Below are 17,046 nucleotides of genomic sequence, written 5' to 3' on the forward strand. Positions count from 1 at the left end.
TGGGATCATTAGCGTGAAAAGCATATTTGATTATTTCGCTGCATTGGAAGTTTGACTTTGCCTAATGGACAGATGGAGGAGAGTCTCTCAGCCAAGTCCAGATTTTCAAATAAGAACAGAGACATGTAATTATTTGTCTGTGCCGTGAAAAGAATATTTTATGTGCAGGGTACCGATTGAGCCAATTGAAATGTGCTGTGTTTACAAGTAGTGGGCCTATTCCATTAGGTTTCTAATGGGTTTAATCAAAAGAGTTACATTTTGTGTGTGGTCATCATGAGGCTAACACTGTGCTGTGTGGTTTGGTGTGTGCGTGTGTTTGTCTCTTCTTAAGTGTGTGTCTGTGTGTCTGTGTGTGTGTGCGTCACATGTGTGTATGTGTCCAGTATACTATACATCTTTATGTTTGGCTGTGTGTAAGTACAATATGCAGTGAGAGTACAAAGAAAGAGAGAGACAGAGAGGGAGGGATGGAGCGAGATCGACAATGAAAGTGGCAGAAAGAACGAGTGAGAAAAGAGAAGGAGACAGAGAAAAATACGAGAGATGCAACATGAAGCACCATCTTCCATCAGGCGTTGCCATGGCAACTTGGAGCAGCTAAAGACATGAGTAACACAGTGTAGTAATTAGAGAAGAAGAGCTACCCCCCATCTCTCTCCCCCTCCATTTCTCCATTCTTTTCTCTCTCTCTCTCTCTCTCTCTCTCTCTCTCTCTCTCTCTCTCTCTCTCTCTCTCTCTCTCTCTCTCTCTCTCTGCCCCACCTTTTGTCTTTCAGACAGGCCGTAACCATATGACACCCACTCAGCAGGAGTGTCGAGAGGCTCTTGCAGGAGAGAGATATGGCTTTGACACAATTAAGAATAAAATGCACAATAACGTGATTTGAGGAATCCACTCCAACACATTTGGAAGCGTGTCATTCAGAGCAGGCACTCTTTCCATGGGAGTACCAATTCCGGCATAAATGTGTGGGCCTACCTATGAAGTACTGCTGACTGCCTTTGAATACCATCCTTTGACTAGCCTAATGTAGCTACTGCTGAGCTGTCTCCTGAGTTAAGTTGTTTGTGATACTGATATTGTTTACTTTTCTTACACTGCACATGCAATGTGCCAAACACACTATGTTAATCACAATTACTTGGGCATCATCTCGTAAGTAAGCATTGCATATCTGATGTTTAAACATCATCTTGCCTATGTTTCTGTCAGCCATCATTTCTTATTATTCATAAGTATCCCTGATTATGTGCTCTATATGTAAACCGTTGTGTGGTGAAGAAGAGTTTAGTAGAGAAGTGGAGTAGAGTAGAGTTTAGATTTAAGAGTTCAAAACATACAGACAAATTGGAGTCATTTCTTCCAGAAACATCTAGGCCAGCCTGAGTAGTTGTTGCTCTGCAAATTTATTTTCCTCTGGTTGATCTTTTTATTCGCTTTGAGACATCAGAGACGACAGAGAGAGGAGCTGTGGATATCTTTAATCCCACTTCTTGCTTGTCAGGGTGGATAAATGTGGAGTCCTTTCTGTGCGATCCAAGCTTGTGGTGCATTTTTTTCTTTCTTCTTTCGTTTTCGGTCTTTGTCTGTGAGTGTGCGTCAGTGTTTCCTCTTAAGTCTTGGTTCATTTCCAGTTAAAGCAGCTGAAAGTCATTTGGTGTGCAGCGGCCACAGAATTCAACCCTCGGGTTACCCTCTTGCAAAAAAAGTGGCACAAGTTTAATAAAATGTTAACTTTTGTTCCCGATGCACTCTGACTTAAGCAAATGTTAACCTTAAATGTTAACCGTCTTGCCCACACGCCGGTGATCTGTAAGATCAGCACCGGTTATGCAAAGACAAATACCATTGTGGCATTTAGTGTGCCAGCAGACTGCTGGAAGCATATCTCATAGCCATGAAGTTTCAACATAGCTCCAGCAGAGTTACTGATAAACCCCATTGTAAAACACTTCTGGGGGTGCTGTGTTGGTTGGGTTGGGGGTGTGCAATCAAAAGATCTGTGTATGTGATGTCTTCGGAGTTCAGCCTCGCCTGCAGTAACACCCGTACAGTAAATTCTACTTCTATTTAACACACAGAGAGTTGAATCTAGCACTCAACATTGAAGTGTTAAATCAATGTCGCTGAATTTACTGTGTGATTGAATGACAGAGCTGCCAGCCATGAAGTCAAATAATCAAAGATGTATAAAGTGGAAGTGGAACTTCTGTTATGGACGTTATTACAACATTAGTAGATTGAAAATAGGGATGTACCAAATCCAAGATTCGGTTTTGGATTTGGCCAGATTCAGCCTTGTTCATGCGGTTTGGTTTCGGTTTTGATGATCAGAGTAGAATTCGGTATTATTCGGTTTCCAATTCAGCTAAATTTTATTCTGTATTCATTAGAACCTTGAAAATCAGGATTCGGTACATCCCTAATTGAAAATACATTGTTGCAAATAAGTCATATCATACTATTATTGTTGTAATTACACCCGCAACAGTAGTTCGACCTCTACTTTATACATATCTGCAAATAATCATTTGTCCTTCTCCTGTTTCTGTGTTCTTGCGCTCTGCTGTGAGTTGAATAGCTGGTCTGACTCCTGTCCTTCCATCTTGTCTCCCCTCTCTAGAATGAGAAGCCCCTCGGCCATTCTGCAAGCAGGTCCAGCAACATCTCAAAGGTATGTTAATACTTATGTCTCAGCCTGCACACATGCAATGCCTGCTGAGAGAGAGAGAGAGAGAGAGAGAGAGAGAGAGAGAGAGAGAGAGAGAGGTGACTGAAGGCACAACACACACAATATGCTGTGAGAGTACAAAGATAGAGAGGGAAAGAGGGATGGATGGAGATATACAACGAGAGAGAGAGAGAGAGAGAGAGAGAGAGAGAGAGAGAGAGAGAGAGAGAGAGAGAGAGAGAGAGAGAGAGAGAGAAATAAAGATAATAAATAGGGAGGGGATGAAGTGAAAGCAAACATCTTTGCCCCCCGGGGTGGAGGTTGAGGTAGCAATTCCCTGAGCTGTTTTTATCCTCCACCTGCACGTCTTTTAACTTTCCTTTTCCCCCAGAAATGGCAGATAAAGAAACTTAAATCTTTCGTATGAAGCAAGTTTACACTCAATGGAACCTGTGAAGGCAAGGCAAGGCGTAGGTTTGTTATGTCTTGCACAGAAAAACATTTGCATAGTCCCAAATAACTATGTACTCATGCCTTTTGATTTAGTCCGCCAGGCTTTCCGTGGGGTTTGGATGCTTGTTTGCTTGTTCTCTCGATCTGCAATGCCCACCAGATTCTTAGGGAATTCTCAGGTGTTAAATGGTTTAGTGAGAGACACTTAATCCCTCTCCCTCTGAGTGTGGACATTTGCGCTTTCCCACTTCTGTGCGGACAAAAAAGATATTCTGGAATACACAAATCTGACCGATACTTTGTCCAAAGGCTCCTGTTTAAAGATGCAGTTCGGTGCTTTCCTCACAGATGTTGGGTCACATTCTCAAGAGCTTGCGTGCCCGGTAAAGCCACTCGGAAACCACAGAGGAATTTAACCCGTCTCAAAGAAGTGCTTACTCACACTGCCTCAGTGTGTTCCATGTCAGTGTCCTCCCTCTGACTCCCCCCTCCATCTGCTTTCTTTGATGGCGATGATCTGGTTTACAGTTTAAAAGGGATATGTGTGTGTGTGCGCGTGCGTGGCTGCGTGCGTGCGTGTGTGCATGCGTGTGTGAGAGAGCGAGAGCGGGAGCGAGAGACTATATGTGTGTGAGAGAGTTGTGTGTGTGTGTGTGTGTGTGTGTGTGTGTGTGTGTGTGTGTGTGTGTGTGTGTGTGTGTGTGTGTGTGTGTGTGTGTGTGTGTGTGTGTGTGTGTGTGTGTGTGTGTGTGAGTGAGTGAGTGAGTGAGTGAGTGAGTGAGTGAGTGAGTGAGTGAGTGAGTGAGTGAGTGAGTGAGTGAGTGAGTGAGTGAGTGAGTGAGTGAGTGAGTGAGTGAGTGTGTGAGTGAGTGAGTGTGTGAGTGAGTGAGTGAGTGAGTGAGTGAGTGAGAGAGAGAGCAAGAGTGTATGTGTGTGTATGAGAGAGAGAGAGCGAGACAGAGACACAGAGAGAGAGAGAGGTGTGTGTGTGTGTGTGAGACAGAGAGAGAGAGAGAGAGAAGTCTGTGTGTGTGAGAGAGAGACAGTGACGACACACAGGGGTTCAGGTTAGGATCAGGACAGGCCAAGTGAAGGTAGAGGAGCAGAGGCAGGCTAGTCACTTTCACTCTGGCTTGGATCTCTGGCTCTTAGTGCAGCTTTAGTGCACTTCTGTGTAAGAATGAGCCTCTTAACAGATAAACCCATTACATGCACTAATAGATGTCAGGGTCACCTCCTCTCCTCTGCACAGCGCGCTCAGCTTCGCTCGGCCAGGTGGGGCCAGGGGACGTCTGCCATCCACTTCCTGTCCATGGATTTATTTTAGTGACAGCACATATGTGTGAAGCACGGAAAAAACATTAATGAAACCTTCTGTAAATCGATTTTGTAGCAAGGGTAAAAAGCTTTCGAATCTGGTTTGATTCACTGTTGCAACACAGCAATTTCCCACTTACCCACCTCTCTCTCTCTCTCTCTCTTTCTTGCTGTGGAGATCCGCAGTTGTGCCCTGAGATGGCATACACACACGCTGCTGCATGTGTAAGGGCTTAGGCGCTAAATCAAAAACATTGCTCAGTACATTCTATTACAATGCGATCAATAGGCCATTAGCATCACGCGGTCCTTGAAAAGCAAATGTTTCATTATATATCTCTCTTCTGTCGAGCTGTCTTCCACAAGTGCTGTATTTTTCCAGATTAGCCAGTCAGACTCATCACTCCTCAGGGTTCTTGTACCTTTGCCCCCATGCATGATGACACTTGAGTTGATTTGCGGTTTTAAAGTATTACATTTACCTCATAGATTGAACAAGAAAAAGAAAAAGAAAAAGGCTGCCCTGCAGATGAGTGTGAATGTCCTTGGCATGCCACCAGCCCCCCAACAGCTGGTGGGGCGAACCTTGTGCCTGCTGCTGCTGCAGGCTGGGTGCTGGTAGCTAGATCATCGTTTGCTGCTTGCCAAGCACAATGTATGTGACAGCATATTCTTTAGGAAGGTGTCCTCTATTTGGGAGACTGCAGCATGCAGAGACTGGGAGGTAGAGGCAGAGACAGAGACAGAGGCAGGCAGGAGCAGAAACAGCATCTGTCAGCCTGGATGCTTGCAAATAGCCCCTCTCCACCTCCTCCTCCTGTTCTCTTCCTCCACCCCAACACATGTCGGTGGAATTGAACAGATGACCAGGCCTGGGACTTTGAATTGGCCCTGTCCTGAGACATGTTGGCTGTCGGACCTTACAAATAGGCCGGTAGCTATGTGTTTGAAGTCAGGTTTTGCCGGTGATGTGGTCTTATCTTGATCCTGATCTTGCCACCCTCGCACTGATTTAATTCGAACAGAGGGTATGGAATTGAGAAACAGTTACCACAGGAGGGGTGAACTCTGTTGAAGTTTGTTTTACCCAATCACTTACATTTGGTCATGACATATTATCTGCTTGTGTGTAATGCTTCATCATCTACCCCTGTCCCTTGTCCCTCCCAAGTTCATTGATTGCCCGTTGTCTTCTTCCAAAAGACCTGGCGCAGACGTCAATGTGAAGGGAAAATGACTGGAGCTTACGGATGACAAGGCCAGGCTAGCAGCGATGGAGCACAAATCATTTTGTGTGTTATTGAAAGATGTTGTTTGAACTTATGGGAAGGACAGAGATTGGACACAGGAGCTGCATGCGTTTCTCAAATATGTATTCTGAGACAAATACTGCAACAAAATGGGCCATACCATAACAGAGAACAAACCATTTGAGGTCTGTCTATGCTCATCGGCGGAGTTTCCATTTTCCTTCTGGATTGTTAAAATGTTTGGAAACACTTCTCAAAGGTGCATTTTGCTGTTCTGGCAGGCAGTGGTGGAACAATTGCACACAGGGCCCCAGGGCAAGACATTGATAGGTCACAATAGGGCCCCCACTGCCAACGCAGGAGGACCCTGGGCCCTGGGGAACATGCCCTGCTCCTGCTGGCAGGATGTTGTAGGTCCTGTTGGTTAGCTTACTAATGCATCTGGTGTTGATGGCAAAGGCATTGCCATTGAAAGAAGCCATCAGAAGTTATTTACTGCATTGGTTTGATGTCTCTTGCTTTTCCATTTTCCTTCTAGTTAGATGCTCTGTGAAAGCCTTTTGAAATAATGATGAATCCCCTCTGGATCCTCACAGGGCGGATGTCTGAAATCAGTTCCATGCAGAGATGTCCCGCCATTCCAGAAGGCTTAGGTCATCCTCTGGTGCAGGATCAACAACTTTAGATCCAAATTGATCCTGCAAACATTCCACGCCCATGTTTAACACTGCAGTTTCATGAAAGTCATCTGACTTGTCTTATTTGTTATAGCACAGGCTAGGGTGAAGCCGGGCAAGTAATTTCCTTTACTTGTGTTCAGCGAGCCATTTCATAGTATGAGTCACCAGCCAGCAGATCATTGAGCATTAAAGCTCAGGTTTGCCCATGTGAGGTTTGTTAATGTAAATTTTGTGAGAATGTGTGTACTACCAAAGCCATGACTGACTGATAAAGCAAACTCCTACTGACCTCTTCATCTGAATTGATTATATTTAAGGGTTAAATAAACATAGCCAGTACAAGTAGACGGCATATAGATCCTCAGTGATGGACTTGAGCCTTTAAGCTTACCGATTGTCAATAATCTTGACCAATGGACTTGCTACTGTGCTGCCTGTTGCCACTAGAAACGGGGTAGATATGCTTACATAAGGTAGGGTTGTATACATCACCTTAATTGGAAATGCACTGCCAGTCACTCTGTAGACTGAAAAAATAAAGGCTTGTGTTAATTCTGAATTAGCATATACGCAGGAATTCATAACAGCATCTGTCACATTTGGGGTGCACGCCAATAGCCGACCTATTGCTTTACCTTGTGCTACAGTGACTCACTTGTCATCCTCCATTCATTCTGCCATTATGATATTATGGCAGGGTTTAGCTCCTGCCGGTTAGCGTGCTAATGCATCTTGATGAGATAACAAAGATATGACCATTATGAGCCATTAGTGGTTAAATACTGTATTGATTCGCTGTCTTTTGCTTTTTTGTTGACTCTTGAATATCTCAAAGGCTGGATACTTACAAAACTCAGGGTTAAACCAGAGAGTGAAGTTTAAAAGAAGAGGATCCACTAGAATATTCCTAAGATCATCACGCTTTCTCTCTGCATAATGGTGTGTTTTTGTAAGGCTTTTGATGGCTGTGTTCATACTGTAGTGCTGCTGGTCTTATTCATGGCAGTCGATGCTAATGATGCGGGGAGTTTCTGGAGCGCGTAATTCGGTGTTGGCCTGCAGTGCAGCATGCTGCTGCTGCCGCTGCTGCTATCGGGTCAGAGAGAACACCTGCTGCGCTTGGGAGCTGCTGCACTTATTAGTTCAACAGCCCAACAGCCCACCACTTTAGAACTCTGGGAGCCTGCCATGCCTGTGCCACACCCGCTGCCACACTAGCCTGCTGCAGTGCCACAGAGATCTGCATGCTTCAACACTGAGGCTACATAGTGCCATACATATTCATTCATTCATTCATTCATTCATTCATTCATTCATTCATTCATTCATTCATTCATTCATTCATTCAGTCAGTCAGTCAGTCAGTCAGTCAGTCATTCATTCATTCATTCATTCATTCATTCATTCATTCATTCATTCATTCGTTTATTTGATTAGGACAATGCATATGAATCAATACATCAGCTTAAAAACATCAATGTAAATATGCCTGAGTTAGCACAGTTGCTAAATTTCATCTGTTCATCTGTCCTAAGGCAATCCATAACAAAACATAGCTTCATTGCTGCACTCCATTTATGATGCTCTTTACTGAGGCTGGTGATGAAATAGGCCACACATTGTAGGGTTTTATGCTACACATATTGTTACACATTATGTGGGTAACATAGGGCAATAGTCAACCAATCTACCTCTTGGTTCATCTGAGAAGGATACATGAATGGCATGGCTCATAGTCAAGATTTGAGCTGGACTTGATCCAGGCTTGGACAGGTAAACCTTGAAATGTAAGCCCAAAATACACATCTCAACATGTGTTTTAGTTTAGTTTAGCCTGCCAGTGTTCAGCCCTAGTGTAATTTTCGATATGCACAGGACTTGAATCGTCTGTTAATGTAATCTTATCGTGAGTACACAAGGGAGTTCAGTATACAAATAGTTTACCTGACCATTTACGTCGTAATACAGGTAATGGTGCCAACATTTTCGTTAGGTTCAACATGTACTAGTTCTTGTGGGGTGATGACCGAGGTCACAGATTAGCCCTACGCAAAAGAGCGTCACACTCCTGCTTGCAAAAATGCCAGACGTCTGGTTTGAACATTGGAAAGGTTGCAGCCGTGTCAGCGCTGAACTTTAGTAATGCCATATGATACATACATGGCATTAGAGTACTCGGAATGGGAGGGGATGGGTCACAGCGAGTTGGGTGTGACAGCAGTGGTCTTAGGGATCCATGGCAAAACATAGTGGAGAGAGAGAGAGAGAGAGAGAGAGAGAGAGAGAGAGAGAGAGAGATGACTAAAGGCACAACACACACACCACATACACATTGGTTTTCCTCCTTAACCAGTCAGACGTAGATTTGAGCAGAATTTCAGCCACAGACACCACAACTGTCTCCCACCCACTCAACTCAAACCCCAGTACAGCATCTCCTCACTCCACGTGCTTTCACACATAGCCTACCCATATGATGCAAGAAAGCTCATCCCCCTCTTTTTAACATAGAGTAGTGATTCTTACTGAGGACGAGGGTGTATTTTTAACTGTGGCACTGCACTGCGAGATGAAGACTGGTGCCAGAGGTAAATTTGATGTTGGCGTTGGACCAGCCTCCCTGTCCTCTGAGAGCCCCTGCCTGCTTCACATCCAGGCATCGGGGATGACTAAATATAGGATACTATTTATGTGATCAGTCTTCCCGTTCCGGGCAACTCAGTGCTGTTTTTTCCCTTTGATTTTATTCATCACCAGTCCCCTGTTGACACCACTGTCTGATTTTCATTACCAGCAAGCAAAAACAAATAACAAAACAATTGTATATTTACAGCTCTTATTTGATGGATTATCTTATTTTTTGCATATGTATGATACTGTCTGATTTTTACAACTAAACAAACAAAAAGCTTTGTGTAAGTGCATGAATATATTTGCGCTTGGTAAGAATGCTGTTCTGCACACTTAATTCGATATATTGATCCGAGCGAGCCAGCCCAGGGCTGTAAATTCTTTCGTTAGTTAGAGATGAAATCGATAGGCAATTAGTGCCGGGCTTAAATGGCCGATTGCAGTCATTGTCTGCTACCTGTGTAATTGCAGTCAGAGGACAAAATAATATCAAGGTGGCAGAGTAACTTGTCATGTTTAAGTGAAGGAATAAAACAATAAAAATGCATCTCTTTTCCCCTTTCTTTCTTTCTTTCTTTCTTTCTTTCTTTCTTTCTTTCTTTCTTTCTTTCTTTCTTTCTTTCTTTCTTTCTCTCTCCCCCTCTCTCTCTCTATCTCTCTCTCTATCTCACGCTCTCTCTCTCTCTCTATCCTCTCTCTCTCTCTCTCTCTCTCTCTCTCTCTCTCTCTCCTTTCTCTCTCGCCCTCCTTATCCAGGCGGGGAGTCCAACGTCGGTTAATGCCCCGAGCACTTTCTCCCGGACCTCAGTCACCCCCTCCAGCCAGGACATCTGCAGGTATGCCTCTCAAACTCCTTATGTCTCTGTTGCCATGTTAACAGTAACACCGAGCGCTAGCTGGGCGGGCCAGTGTGAACATGCCCAGACTTGCCCAGATGAGCCGAGACGGAGCCCCTTCTGTTGAGTTCCAGGTCTCACTCCCAGTGTTGCCAGATTGGGCTGTTTCCCGCCCAATTAGGCTGCTTAGGATGGCCGTGTGCGGGTAAAAATGGCATTTAGCAGAAAAAAACGCACAATTTTTGCAAAAGAAATCAATAGAATTGGGCCGGATTTTGTGCTTTCTAGGCGGGTTTTGAGCATTTTTTGGGCTGGAAATCATCAGCCTCATCTGGCAACCCTGCTCACATCTTGCAGGCAGCTGGGGCGATGGCTCCCCGCCGTAAGGCATGGAGGCTGCGCTCACTCCCCTCTTTGGCCACCATGATCCTCTTGAAATCTTTCTCTGTCCTTTTTTTCTGCACCTTCTGTGTGTGTCCTTCTGTTTTGTTTGTCTGTCACCACTGCATGCTTTTTTTTGTGTTTCATTGTCTTCTCTGTTCTCTCTTCCCACCCTTTCTCTTCTCTTTTCCCTTTACATCCGTTTTTTTTTTCAATTATTATTATTTTACCTGCGTCCATTTTCAACCATCACTCTGTTCACACCTGCCTAGTCCTACTATCACCGTGGCACATGATCAGGCTTCCCAGAAGCCCTTGCAAACCACCGTGGTGGTGCTCAACTCGAACGGCAAGAGCGCCGGCTCGCCCCAGAGCGTGACCACCACCACCTTCTTCCCGCCCGACTCGCCCGTCAAGCCCAAGCCCCCGCGGGCCGCCTTCGGCGCCGAGTGGCTCTCCCTGCTCAGGGCCCCCGTGAACATCCGGCGGGACGACGGCGGCATGCTCAAGTTCTCGCGCTCGCTCAACGACATGGGCCAGAAGATGGACACCCTGTGCAGCGGGCTGCACTTCATCGACCGCACCTGCTCGGACAGCGAGCTGGCCACCGACCTGGACGCCCCGGCCGAGCCCGACCGCCACAGCCACAGCCACAGCCACGGGAAAGCCTGTCCCGCCGGCGTTGGCAAACCGCCGTTACCGCCGTCCCTCTTCCCCTTCGCCTCGCCGTCCTTCTCCACCAACTACAAGTTCGTGGGCGGCCAGCTGCCCCCGGAGCAGATTCTCTCGGCGCCCCCGGTCCCCGTGCCCCTGCTGCCGCCCCTCCAGGACCCGCAGCAGAAGGGCTCCAGCAACCTGCTGCGCTTCTTCTTCCCCTTCAGCCAGTCGCCCACGGCCGGCAGCCTGCAGCACTGCACCTCGGAGCTCAGCAGCAGCCTGGCCTCCCGCCTGCAGATCACCAAGTCGGCCAGCGCCCTCCTGGAGGGCACCGAGTCCTTCTGCACCGAGGAGGAGGAGGAGGAGGGGGAAGGGGAGGTGGGCGAGGACGAGGTGTTTGAGGAAGAGGAGGGCGTGGAGAGGCCGCTGAACCCAGCCACCGCACATCAGCAGCAGCAGCACTGGCAGTCGAAGCTGGAGAGGCTTCACGCCCCGCTGTGCTCGCTGGAGGGCGACAGCGACTTGGACCCCTGCCCCTCGCCCATGTCGGAAAAAACGGTCCCGCTGTCGCCCTTCTCTCTATCGGGTGATTGCTGCAGGTGGGTCCTGTAGGACACGCTTCCTGCTCCTAGTCCGTTCCAATCTGCCCAGCCCAGCCCAGCCCAACCAGTCCAGCCCAGCCCAGCCCATCCTCGGCTTCCTTCCCTCGACTACCCACAACTGCTAACCTAACTGTACCTCCCCTGTGGATTGGTTCTCAGGTTAGATCTCCCTGTACCATCCTCCCGCCTCTCCTCCTCCCCTCCTCCTCCGCTGCTTAACCACAGTAGGACTGGGAGTGAGCTGCAGCCCTGGAGAAGCTAGTTCAAGCCTGTATGACGTAGTGCATAGGACAGTCTCCCCTAATGTTGCCCCACCTTTTTTCTTAACTGTCACCAAGAGACGGATGCCTGGCGTGTGAAAGAGTGACTGGTGTCTGTGTGAAGGATGCGCGTGTCAAGGTTTAGGCTTTGCTACACTTGTCTTCCTGAGTGCCATTTGATTGAGGCTCATCCATCAGCTGCGGAGCACATAGCTCACAGCACGGCACGGCACAGAAGCCACTCACCATGGTGACAGGAAGGCACAGGCTCCCTCCCATCTGTTCTCTCTACCCTACCCACCTGTATCTGCTGCTCCGATGCAGGCTTACACTTTTATTCATCAGTGAGCAAGTTTTTTGTGTGTGTGCATATATAGTGTGTGTGTGCGTGTGCGTGTACGTGTGCGTGCGTGTGTGTGTGCGTGCGTGCGTGCATGTGTGCGTGTGCGTACTTATGTGTGTATATGTGCGCGCAGGCATGAGTGCTTGCATGCGTGCATGTGTGCATGCACCCGTGTGTGTGCAAAAGTAAAAAATGTGTGCACAAAAAAAGTGTGTCCTTGTATATGGCATTCTTCCAGCAAGCAGTTGGCACTTGGAGTCCGAGAGAGATGAAAGTGTTGACTGCTGGTGTTGTTGCATGGCTCTGTCTCTGTGCTCCATCTGCCTTCCTTTGGCTATCCTTGGCAGCATGGCAGTGGATGAGACTGAAAGTGAAAGTGAAAGCCCATTGGGAAACTCCAACTCCCATTGTCATTGTGACACAGCACTCCACAGCACACAAGTGAACACTGCACACAACGAAATTGCATTTTATACCTCACCCGTGCAAGGGGGCAGCCCTCAGTGGCGCCGCATGGGGAGCAGTGCGGTGGGACGGTACCATGCTCAGGGTACCTCAGTCATGGAGGAGGATGGGGGAGAGCACTGGTTGATTACTCCCCCCACCGACCTGGCGGGTCGGGAGTCGAACCGGCAACCTCTGGGATGCAAGTCTGACGCCCTAACCGCTCACCCATGACTACCCAAGACTGATGGTGATGTGGATGGGGCTCTGTGCCCTGTACAGTCAGGAGTGTCGTTCAGGGGGGTAAAGTGTGACTGAGTTACCAGGGCCCCATGTAAAAAGGGGGCCCAAACACAGTGCGATTTACGTGCTAGAATCATGTATGGCTGGGGGTGGGGGTCAATTGGAGCTGATTGCACATAGGACCCAAAATTTGCTGGTACGCCCCTCTATAGTACACTACTAGCAACAGTACACTACCAGGCTCAAGATCAACAAGATATTGGTTCTGCTATCCAGATTCATAGATAAATGTCCTGGTTAGATTAATTCATTCATTCATTCATTCATTCATTCATTCATTCATTCATTCATTCATTCATTCATTCATTCATTCATTCATTCATTCAGTCAGTCAGTCAATAAACTTGATCAATGTCTAATTGATCTAATTATTCACTCATCCGAAATCAGATTGAAGAGCTACTTCACTGCATTAACTAATTTGTCATCTTGTCTTGTTATTTTTAGAGCTGTGTTTTGTTTACGAGCCCTCGTTATTTCCTGAGACATATCTGCGCTCCTCGCTCATTCAATTTAATTGAGTGATGCACTAGCAAACTTGTACCGTGCGTCAGGGGGCTACCTCATACGCCTTGCCAGAATCAGAGTCAGAAGCCTTGGATGCCTCGAGATCAGTTTCCCAGCTAAGAATGTGTAATCTCTCTGGTGGTTTTCAGGCCAACCCGAACGGAGCCAGTGCCGGTGCCCGCACCTGATACTTTCGGTACTTATCTGCGAACTGCCCATGTTCTTACGAGGCTCTGAACTTTTTCCGCACGTGACTGTGTTACCAGGATGAACCTGCTGACGGCCAGGTTGTTGTCATGGTTCACAGAGAAAAAGCAAGTATTTTGAGATTCGCATTGCAAACCAACTTTCCAGGTTGTGAACGCTAAGATCCGTGGCGTGAACACGATGCCCGGTTCGCGATTAGGAGCGGGAACGGGCACCGGCACAGTTCTCAGTCAGCCTGAATGTGCCATCTGAGGCGTATTAAGGCACCATCCTGCTAATAAAACACCCAGCCTCCACCAACTATTCATATTTCAGGAGTGCAGGGCCCCCTGGAGTCTGGATGTGCGCACGCACTTACTGTGGCGCCAGCTGATTATGTTTACAGCTTGTGCTCAGGCGCAGCTTCTAGTTTCCACATGTCCTCCCTGGAAGCTCTCTCTCTCTCTCTCTCTCTCTCTCTCTCTCTCTCTCTCTCTCTCTCTCTCTCTCTCTCTCTCTCTCTCTCTCTCTCTCACACACACACACGCACACACCTACAAACACATGCACCACCTCACCTCTCTCTCTCTCACACACACACGCGCACACGCACGCGCACACACCTACAAACACATGCACCACCTCACCAAAGGCACGTGCTCTGGAAATAGTCGAGTTGCAGGGAGCTCAAGAGAGCGCAGCAGAGATTACAGCCTTAAAAATAGCCCTGAGATGTTGTGCGCTCCAGAGTGCGCTCCAGAGGGCCCGGCCGTGGCGAGCCCTCGACGAGGCTTCTCAGGTCAGCAAGTTGGAGGGATGCCCAGGGCTGAAGTGGAGGTGGAGGGGGTGGACTGGAAGGGTAGCTGAAGACTTATATATGTGCTTCTCAGCAATCACACATCTGTGTGTGTATGTGTGGGTGGCACAATCCGCCAGAAGTGTGTGAGGCAAAGTGTATCTAGCACATTGGTTAGTGTTTTGAATTGGTGAGTGATAGAACCTGTGGTTACCTGTGGTAGGTAACCTGGGTGCACTCTGAAGCAACAGTGTTCCAGACATACAAAATTGACCTGTGTAATTAGTGCATGCGATTGAAATAATTACATATTTTACTGGGCTTAATTATTGTGCCAATTTATTGAAGATTTGCATTTAGTAAACTGCTACATCACACTAGTTTATTTGTTTGCCTGTCAAGTTAAATTGATATGTCATGCCTTGATTCAACTCCGGAAGTCGATGTCCTAGTAGCCATTAGAGTGAACCGTTTGGCTCACCAGCACAGGGGTGCATTTCTCTCATAGTTACTAACTGTGTTAGCTACTTTGTTGTTTGCAATGCAATTTCCCATTGGCAACTGCCCAAGTTGCCAACTGGCTAACAACTACCCAATCGAGAAACTCACCCCAGATTTGCTACTACTACAGGGCATGACAGTTACAGTACATTACAGATGTCATGCCAGGGTTAGCCACCTGAGTGGTGGGGGCAGCAGAGAACAGAGCCTTTTTAAAGGTGCTAATTGGATTTCATCCCCGTAATCTGCCTGGATCTGGGAGTCTGTGATGAGCTTGTGACGTTCTAATGGGCTACTGCTGCTGCTGTTGTTGTACAGGGCCTGGCAGAGGAAGCAGAGGAGGGAGAACAAAACGCCTTGTTGAATTCACAATCCCCTCTGTGCTTGTACGCGGAACAATGGTGGTGTTGTAAAGACAGATAGCTCATAAAAATTTCAGATGTTTTTCTTAAGAATTAAAAAAAAACATAATGCTTCATGCGCACAGTTTTTTTTTTGTTCAACAGCTAATTGAACATGTTCACAGAGTTTATTTGGCGCTGCACTGGTAGTTGTCTCTCAGCCAGATATTGTCAGATAACAGACCCATTGAACATTGCTCAGCTCAGTGAGTTTCTATGAACTCGGCTCTTCTCCTTCTTCAGGCGCTTTGAAGGCCATCTCTACAAAATAAATCTGCCAGGCAAAAAAATAAGCAAGTATAGACATTTTTATCCTTTTGATGCAAATGTATGGCTGTGTTTATCAGACGTCTGGCGGAAAACGGATCAGAGGTGCATGTTGGGAGCATTTGAAGAAGGAACTGGTAGCCATAGGGCATGTATGAAGATAAGGGCATCTCAAGGTTAAAAGTGCTACTCTAAACGCCTGTTCACATCTACAACAGTAACTAACGATAACTATGACTATAAAGACATCTCTGTTCACACTGGGCCATAATACCACCTGTGTCTCATGATCACCCACCAGCAGAAGGCATGACGTCTATGTCGTACAGTACACTCTACTGAAATCTGATTGGCTGATATTATTTCATAGGACTGGAGTTATAATGATGTTTACATAGTTGCAGGCCTAGTTATCTTCATAGTTACTATCGTAGATGTGAAAAGGCCTGACATACCGTATCTCTGCTTTCCTGGAATAAGCTGTCTTAAATGAAGCTTTGACACAGGCCATGGAAAAGACAGACATATCTAGTAGGAGATAAACAGGTGGCGGCTATTTTTTTAACGTTTTTTTTTCTTAACAGTGTCGTTTAATCTCATCAAACCTTGAATGAATCAGTAGGGCCTGAATACCATCCTGCTTGTTTGTTCACAGTCATTTGATGGACGTTTCACACGGCCAAATTTGTGTGTACCAAGGTGAACAATACTTTTTGGCTAACTGGAATAGCAAAGCTAAGCCTGAAATAGAATATGAAGTTCCTTATGTTTATTCAGCCAGGACAGTTTGTGCGTGTGAAAGGAAAGGTGTGGGAGAGAGAGACAGGGTAGGATCGGGAAATGACCACGGGCCAGAATTGAACCCGGGTCCTCTCCTTTCTGGTATCGTGTTTACATATACGATCATCAATGCGGTACTTCCTTTTGCCATTGACATTTCATAAGAACCATTTGCATGGTTTTCATTTTATTCTTTGATGTGCCTTTTTCATGTTGTCCGTTGTTCTGAGTGTGTTTACTGCTCAGGCATAGTCAGCATTTCCCTAAAATTGAGAGATGTGAAAGTGGAATTCAGGCCACACAACTGTGTCTCAACTCCATCAACGGCTTCCTTAGAAAGAGCCTCCCCTCCACCGTTCTTTTTTCACACGTTTTGAATTTCACTCATATCAGTTCTCCCAGTGTGTGTGTGTGCGTGTGTGCGTGCATGTGTAGTATGACTTACACGTGATTGGTTTGTAGCTTCCAATCCTTGCTCAGTGCAGTGCTGCAGCACAGTTCTGTCATATAGGGAACAAAGTAACGCTCCGGCTTAAAATGACTTCTCCCGTCAAAATAAAAAATATTTTAACAATTTACGGTATTTTCGGGTCCGGATGGGATGGCATTTGGGTCCGTATCCGGACTTTGGTATTCACTGCATAAATTTTATCAATATCTGTGTTTCTATTTTTTGATGGTGTTTTGCTAAGCTCAAGTGTACACCCCACTTCCTTCACCCTCTTGCTTTCCTCTCTCTGCCACATTTCATGTTGTCACACATTCTCTCTCTTCCT

At 46.6% G+C, this 17,046-nt stretch overlaps 1 protein-coding gene across 4 annotated transcripts in view; it reads left to right on the plus strand.

The window, feature by feature from the left end:
* The window catches only part of marchf8 (membrane-associated ring finger (C3HC4) 8), a 99,676-nt gene that overhangs the window by 70,316 nt on the left and 12,314 nt on the right, over nucleotides 1-17,046 (plus strand). For 3 of the 4 annotated variants that reach the window (XM_063191681.1, XM_063191683.1, XM_063191684.1), the window contains 2 exons: nucleotides 2,628-2,678; nucleotides 9,763-9,842. In XM_063191681.1, the coding sequence (XP_063047751.1) occupies nucleotides 2,628-2,678; nucleotides 9,763-9,842 (131 nt within the window). Of the gene's footprint in view, nucleotides 1-2,627; nucleotides 2,679-9,762; nucleotides 9,843-10,495; nucleotides 11,480-17,046 lie in introns of all 4 variants that reach the window. The other variant, XM_063191685.1, reaches the window with a different exon arrangement.

The sequence above is a fragment of the Engraulis encrasicolus genome, chromosome 24 (genome assembly GCF_034702125.1).
Source record: "Engraulis encrasicolus isolate BLACKSEA-1 chromosome 24, IST_EnEncr_1.0, whole genome shotgun sequence".
Taxonomy (NCBI): Eukaryota; Metazoa; Chordata; class Actinopteri; order Clupeiformes; family Engraulidae; genus Engraulis; species Engraulis encrasicolus.